Source organism: Petaurus breviceps, unplaced genomic scaffold (assembly GCF_028583685.1).
Source record: "Petaurus breviceps papuanus isolate PSGF00001 unplaced genomic scaffold, PetGlider_PUasm1.0 456, whole genome shotgun sequence".
In the NCBI taxonomy this organism is placed as follows: Eukaryota; Metazoa; Chordata; class Mammalia; order Diprotodontia; family Petauridae; genus Petaurus; species Petaurus breviceps.
The window spans coordinates 653,589-661,853 of NW_027186343.1; the positions used below are offsets into that span (position 1 = coordinate 653,589).

Genomic DNA, 8,265 nt, shown 5'->3' on the forward strand with positions numbered 1-8,265 from the left:
TGCGTGCCACTGACACAGAGGATAACCAGCAATGATTCTAAATGCAAAAAGGATTTCCCGAGGGGTGATGAGGAACTTCAGATGATGCCCTTTGTGGATAATGTTGTCCTGATCGTACTTAACCCCTGAACACTACAGAGCCTTCATCTCACAAACGCTTGGCCCAACTATCCACGCAGGAAAATCCAAGGCGATGAAGAATGCCTGTGGTCTAAATACAACTTTAGGAACAGGCCACAAAATTGTTCCATCAACAAGTATAACCTGGATAGACGCTGCAGGTGGATAAAGAACAGGGCCTAAACAGACTGAAGAAGTGGTACGCATGGCTCGTATTGGGGAAATTGTGTAGTGACTCTTATGGACCAACAGTCTCCCGGCAACGAAGTCGCCCCTTTACAGCATCAGTACTCTTCAGGTGATGCTGTATGACTGTGAGTCAGAAAATCAGTCTCTAAAAAATGAGTTCTGTGTCACCCCCAAGACAATGGAGACGGCCCAGTCAGAGAGCAATGTATTACCAAGTGCGGAGGATGATAAGAGATAGATCTACGATTGGAAAAGGAGGTGGGTCTTTCATGTAGCAAGGACAAGGGCCAGCCAACGGACAGTCTACGTACTCCACTGGAAGAGGTCGGATACTTTGAGAGGACCCTCTGTGGAAGATTTCTATAAGGACCTGGACAAGAACAGTAAGGAATGAGCTGTGGCTGGCTGTGATCTGTAACAATGGAGGGAAGGCTCATATCAATGAGATTGCAGATCCATAAAAGTATGCAAAGGTAGGAGTTCAAAGAAGGTAGAGGGCAGCCTGAGCTAGAAAAATATGAAAAATTTTATGAAAAAGATTAGACTTTCAATCTCAGAAGACACCTAAAAGCCCATTCAAGGTGGCTATGCCTCAATAAGCATCCCTGAAGTATACCTGACAAATGGTCCTCCAGCCTTTGACCCAAGACTTCCAACAAGGGGATGCCCATTATTTCTCAAAGCGGCCTATTCTAGTTTCAGATAGCTGTTGACCAGTTTTTTTTTCAATAGAAGAGGGCCTCACCACTTGGCAATGTCTCCTATTGCTGGGGAAATAAAGACAAAAATCAAACAATCCAAACTCCTTATGACAGATGGCACTGAAGGCTTCTTACACTCTTATTCTAGCCAAATGTAACCAGGCTCCTTAACATGAGCCATCTGATATACTCAGGCTACTGTTTGTGCTGGTTTTTGCCAATGTTCCTCTTGTCAACATATTAGCAGATAATCTGTTTTCCAAAGCTAAGGCCCAGCAAGTAAGCTGTGCCCTGAGCTTGGTATGACAACAATACTTTGCACCTACAGTCTGGATGAGTTCACCCTCTGACAGAATCATATAATTTTTGTAATACTTTGGTGTGTTTAATGACTATACCAATTATTTAGATTTGTCTGAGCTTCCCTGTTTCCCCGGGACCTGAGAACGGGGACCACAGCTGATGTGCTGCAGCAGAAAGCTATCAATCAAACTATCTCCTACCACTGAACAATTCCTGGGCTTGTAACTGCTAAGTGAACTGAACCAGGGGCTGCTCTCCTGTTCTTTTCTTGCTAACTCTTTCTGTACCCGGCTGAACAGTCGTAAGGCTTGACAACCCTTACAACTTGAGATAATCACAACTGATCAAAGATTCTAATGACTGAAAGACTGTTCCCACAGGACCCAAGAATGCCTGTATTGTCCCAAGAAATGATAACTGTGGGAACTATTTACTCAAGATTGTGTTGGGTCCTGCCTTTTTGTGGTTTTCATGTATAAAAGCCCTACCTCTGCCACAAGTTACAAGCCCTCCTTCCCAGGAGGACTTCAGTTTGCAAAACTGTTTTCTGCACTTTGAAATTAAACTTCTGTTTGATTCCTGACTTTCTTCTCTTTAGCATGCTTTGTTCAGCTCCAGCTACTCACAGGTTAAAGACTGGTTCTGGTCTGGCTGACCCTCTAATCTCTGAGCCTTCTGCCCCTCCTCACTGACATCCTCCAGCTAATTCTCTTTCACGTTTCATGAACCCTTCCTCCCCATTCTATCCTCAGTGGATCTGTCTCTACTAAACAGACAGAGCACTTACTGCCTATAGCTCGGCTTGGCTCTTACTCACACCCTTCCTTGTGTCCTTTTCAAAAGGTTTCAGATGTGCTGCTCTGCTCTGGCTCAGTCTACATTTCAGATGTCTCACCAGTGACGTGGAGTTCAATGAGAACAAAGACTCTCTTCTGACGCTACCTTTACAAATATCCCAGTGTCCTGCACAGTAGGATGATCACTGATTGGGCCTGAAGGAGCAGCTGGATGAAGGACTGTTGGGTAGAGGGCTGGGAGATAATAAAGGAAGGCCATTCATCAAGTGCAGACCATTCCACACAGGGCATGTCTTCCAGGAGGCGGGGTTTAGTCACCTGAGTGAGAGCCAACCAGAGGTCAGGTTTCTAAAAGAGGTTACACTGGGGCAAGAAGTCCCACAAGCTCTACGGACTGATTTAGCACTTAAAGGACATAAAAATTCCAACTCACCTGGGCTCTGCATGTCAAGAATGTGGAACCATGTCCCTCCTCAGTGTTCCCCTCTTGGGCAAGTGCAGAGTCTTCAGAAGGCAGAGCTGAAAAGGAAAATGTAGATCACTATGATCTTACAACTACCAGAGACCTCCTTTCCCTTCTACACATTTTCTTCCTTGGGGAGAGGGGAGCAACAACCTTCCTTCAGACCCAAATCCCTGTCACCTTAGAAGACTCTACCCCGAGACTAAGCCTGTAAGGACAATGAAAATCCACCTAGACTCATTACTCAGTGATGAACTCTACCCCCACCTTCATCATCATGAGTAAAACCTCACTCCCTCCCCCCAGCTGCCTGATCCCTTATTCCCATTCCCCTCACACCAAACCCAATAATGTCCCACTTCAAAGCTACCAAACCCTACCACTGGCTCTCTGAAACACCTGCTCCAGACTCAACAAACTTGCTTTCATCTTAAATCCCTTCCTTTCCCACTCCTTTCATCTGCTGGCAATCACTGCCTCCCTGGCTTCCCTTTCCAGCACTGGCTGCACTGTCACTCATCCCTTCCCCCCAACTCACTGACTGAGGTGGGGAGTTGGAATATTCCTTGCTCCCCACCGGCACTTCCAAGGTCCCCCTCTACCACCATCAGTCACTAACCTCTCCTCCTCTGAAGGTCACTCAATCTATATCTACTATCCAGTCAAAATTCTGGTAGCTCTTGTCTATCAACCATCAGGCCACTCCTCTTTCCTCAATGACTTCCATGCCTGGCTCAGAGCCTGCTCCCCTCCCCAACTCCTGTTCTCATACCAGGGGATGTCCACATCCATACTACCCCCTCAAAAATGTTTACCTCCCAGTTCCTCCTTTCACATGAGTACACACTCATTTCACCACTTCAGCCACAGATGGTCATGACTTTGACCTTGTCATCACATATAAGTGAACTACACATCATGTTTATAGACTCTGAAATTCCCTTATCTGATCACAATCTATTGTCACAGCACCTCTCCCTCACACTTGCAACCCCAAACCTTATTCTTCAACCAAATCTTGACCTCCTCTTCCTCAATCCTTCAGTGAGGGGGCACAATGGATAAGAGTTCTGGGTCTGGAGTCAGGAAGACCTGAGCTCAAATCGGGCTTTAAGATGCTTACTAGCTGTGAGACCCGGGGCAAGTCACTTAGCTTCTGTGGGCCTCAGTTTCCTCAATTGTAAAGTTTGTTGCGAGAATCAAATGAGCTATTTGCATAGCCTTCACACACAGTAAATGCTATATAAATGTCTATTCCCTTTTCTCCCCCAATGCCTGGCCTCAGTCCTCTCCAAGTTCGCTCTACCCTTTCATTCCTGATCTTGATCCCTTGGTGAACCAGTTCAACTCTATACTATCTTCTTCTTTTAAGTCCCTTGTTCTCCTATTGTACTGTCTACTGTGTCCTGGAAAGCCTCAGCCTGGGGTTACTCCTACCATTACTCACTTTACTCCTACACATATGCTGCTGAAATAAGCTAGAGAAGAATCACAGAACCATGTTTACTGGGTCCACTACCAATCTACAATACGTTAGCTCTATTGGGCTTCACTGCTGTAAAATCATCCTTTTACACCCCCTAATTAACTCACTATCCCCATGTAGTACTGCAGCTTTTTCGAAGCTTCTCAATCTCCTCAACGTACCCTCTACCCTCACACTCTCAGCAGAGAACTCTGCCTCCCATTTTACTGAAGAAATCGAGGCCATTTGCTGAAAACTTCCTCGTTTCTCTGGCCCCTCATTTACCATCAGCCAGATGTCATCTGTCACTCTTATCCTTTGGCCCCGTCTTCCTGCCACAAGTGACCCCTCCCCACCCTGGCTCCTCTCTCACTTATCTTTGATCTCTCCCTGCCAACTGCCTTTCTTTCTCTACTGCCCACAAATACACCCATCTCTCCCCCATCCTCAAAAAACCCACTCGATCCACCCACTCCTGCTAGATGACTCCCTATTATCACTGTTCCTTTTCGTGGCTAAACTTCTTGGGAAGACCACCCGCAATAGATGGTTCCACTTGTTTTCCTCTCACTCTCTTAGCGCTCTGACCTGAGCACTCAACCAAAACTGCTCTCTCCGAAGTTACTACTAGCCATCTCTCAGCTGACAAATCTAATGTCCTTTTCTCAAGCTTTTTTCATTCTTCAGGTCTCTCTGAAGCCTTTGTGTCTTCTCCCTCTTTATTATTCCACTTGGGATCTCAATAGCTTCCATGGATTCAACCACTTTTATGCTTACACCTACTTATCCAGTCCAAAACTTTCTGCTGACCTCCAGTCTTGTATCTCAAGCTGAATGTGGCATGGACATCTTAAACTCACATGTCAAAAACTCAGTTCATTATCTTTTGCCCCAATCTCCTCTTTTCCTAATTTCCCTATGAGTGCTGAGGGCATCACCATTCTCCCAATCACCCAAGATGTTACCTGCCCTCAACAACCCAAACTGTTCTCTCCAAAGTTACTACTACCCTTCTTTTCACTCTTTACTCTCTCACACCAATTGCTTCCATGACCTGCCACCTTTACCTCCACAACACTTCTTGCACACTCACTCTTCTCTTTTCTAACACTGCCACCACACCTGGATATCCTCCCCCCAGGCAGTCCATCCTCAACTCAGCTGTCTTTAAGAAGCATGGGACTGACCAACCACACACACACATTCAATACTTTCTTCAGTGGTTCCCCATCACAACTAGGATCAGATATAAAAGCCCGCTACACGTTCAGGATCTTCATAATCTGCCTCCCCCTTTCTTCCAGCTTCCCAGTTTTCATGCACTTCATTCTCCCTCCCTAGCCCCATACTCAGTGATTCAGAGACACTGGCCTCCTTGATGATCCTCAAGACACTCAGCTCCTGACTGGGCATTTCACTGGCTGCTTCCTCACCTCTGCCTTCTGGCTTCCCCAGATGCCAAGGCCCACTTAAAATTCTACCTTCTACAAGAAGCTCTTCCCAATCACCTTCTTTCTTTGGATTATTTTTAGTTGATCCTGTACATATCTTTTTGTGCAACTGCTTGCATATTATCTCTCTCTGAGAGCAGTCTTCTGCCTTTCTTTTATTCCCTAGAGTTTAGGAGTACCCTAGCACACAGGTGACATTTAATAACTGTTTATGACGGACTGACTGACAAACAACACACATGAGTATGGTTTCCATCCTAACCATAGAGGAAGAAAGAGATTAGAGTGAGGCCAGGTATAGCCCTACCAGCTCCCAGGATCTAATCACAAAGATCAACATGGTTCATTAACTGCCCACCTCAGTCTTTCTGGCCAGTGGATATGTTACAGCACAGAACTAAAGTTTAAGAATCAGGAGACATGAATTGGACACATAGCTCTTTCCTAAAACTGCTAAGTAATGTGGAATATGTAAATTGGCAATGACATTCTCATTTAACAAAGCTATACCTTTTTGAGGACATTTTCCACTTGAATAAAACATATGTATTTTGTGAAAAGCTTAAATAAATGACATTAATTTGGCAATCAGAAATGTAGTATAAAATTGTATAAATAGAATGGGAGTTAGGAAAACAGACTTTAGGTCAGGCTTGTCATCTCTCTGTGACCGCTATGAACACTCTATCCCTCAGTTCTCTCATTGCAAAATGGTTATAACCATATTTTCAGTATTCCATGAGGCTCTTGGAAGGAAGATAATTAAATACAGCATAAACATATTCATGCAAAATTTGGCAATCCATGAAACTCCAGTTCAGCTTAAATGACCAAACCAGAAGAATATGCGTGGGAAGAAATAAAATCTTGGTAGGGGAGCTTCTCAAATGTTTTGATGGGGGTGGGATAATTGGGGTCTACCCTCCTGTAGGAAACACCATGAAACCTTAAACATTGTTATTCATTAAATATTAGGAACCTAAAAACTGTCATTCACGGGCGGCATCATTCTAACTTATTCTCTCTGGAAAGGCCATTGTAATGTGTTTATTTTTTCCCCTACTCAGTCCCTTGTGTTATAATTCTCACCTCCTTCCTCTAGCATTTGGGCCAAATCTTCTACCAAGGCTACCACCTCTTCACTTGTCTTTGGATTTTGTGATTTCACCCAAGCCCTGATTTCTCCAGGCAGGATGATCAGGAATTGCTCCAGCAACAGCAGCTCCAGGATTTGCTCCTTTGTATGAATTTCTGGCCTCAGCCATTGAAGACAAAGTGCTTGCAGTTGGCTCAGGGCCTCAAGGGGCCCAGCCCCTTCTGGGTATCGAAAAAACCTGAAGCGCTGTCGAGAAGCCTCAAGGTCAGACTTCTGTTCTCCTGGGATGGTTTCCGGAATCCAAGGGACATCCCTTCTCAGGACGATATCCTGATCATGTGTAGTGGGAATTTGGGGGTCTGGATACACAATCATTACTTCCTTCAGAGGTATCATCTCTCCAGCTGAGACCTTCACTGAGATACTCTAAACTATCCCCACAAGGGGGCTAACCTTTTCAGAACCAAAATGGGCACTTGTACATTACTAAGGGGAATTGTGGGCAAAAAAAGGGATCAGAATTAGAAGGATAGACCCAGCAGCCTCGATCACATGGCTGAACCATGGACCTTAGAAAAACCGTGTTGAGTTCCTGGGCATACAAATGGCCCACAAATCAGGGAGAACTCTTGAGTAAGTTGTAAACAATACAGACATTCACAAACATGGAGGCAGTGAGAAACCTAAAGACCTTTAGTCCCCATCTTCTCATTGTAGAGCAGGAAGACTACAACTGGGCTCAATGACAAGCACAAACAGAAAGCTGGGGATGGGGATGGGGAGCAGGGCCCTGAATAAAGGAACCATAAGTTACTGCACAAATGCATGGAATGGCGAGCTGAAATGTCCACTAAAGCTGAAGCTGCCATTAAAAATCAATATTCATGTTAGATTTACTGTAGCGTCTAACGTTACCATTAAAGACCAAATGAATGTCATATTTTCAAAATAAGTAAAATATCTATCTGCTCTGCATGTTAAAGATGGTATGTCTCTGAATGCATTGAGAAGCTAGCCAGGTTGGTGAGACAGCAGCCTGGGCAAACATAAGAATTAACCTATTTTTAAAAGCCTTTGGCTCCATGATGTTTGAATCCTCGGATCCCTAAGGAAAAACACCAGTGAAGCCCCAGTCACCTCTGCCGGTCACTTGCAGCCCTGAGCCAACAAACCCAGTCACTCCAGGCCATCTCTCCCAAAGCAGTTTACAAAGTCAAGCAGAAGAAAAACTCCTCAAGCCTTTTCATCTTCTCTCTTCTAAGGAGGAGGCAGGGTTGCACTTCCAGCAGGGGAGCACTGGCTTTGAATACTGATGTCGACACTCAGCAGCTGCTTGACCTTGGGCAAGGCGCTTTACTTCCTTGGGGCTGCAGGTTCCTCGTCTGTAAAACGGGGATAATAATAACAGAATTACCCATTTCACAAGATTGTGACTCATTCTGTAAGCCTTAAACTCCTTTGGAAATAGCAATATGTCAACGAATGCCCCGTCTTCCTTTCCACCCTGTTTCTGTCTTTATTTGATAATCTGCAACTAAATGAAAAATAAGATTTTTAAAAAAGGTTCTGCAGAAGATAAACGTAGGTGATGTACATGACAATGACTAATCAACCGGGGGAGGTCAAGGCTGATTCGGTCTCCCCCACCATCTGAGTAATTCGGAATCTGCCCCTTCCCCC

General features: G+C 44.9%; 1 protein-coding gene across 2 annotated transcripts in view; it reads right to left on the reverse strand.

Moving 5' to 3' along the window:
- LOC138171693 (zinc finger protein 184-like) overlaps positions 1-8,265 on the reverse strand; it is a 30,070-nt gene that overhangs the window by 20,851 nt on the left and 954 nt on the right. Inside the window, exons 2-3 of one of the 2 annotated variants that reach the window (XM_069101334.1) lie at positions 6,579-7,967; positions 2,544-2,629 (exon numbers count right to left, since the gene is read on the reverse strand). In XM_069101334.1, the coding sequence (XP_068957435.1) occupies positions 2,544-2,629; positions 6,579-6,981 (489 nt within the window). In that variant the 5' untranslated portion in view covers positions 6,982-7,967. Of the gene's footprint in view, positions 1-2,255; positions 2,429-2,543; positions 2,630-6,578; positions 7,968-8,265 lie in introns of those variants that run through there. The other variant, XM_069101335.1, reaches the window with a different exon arrangement.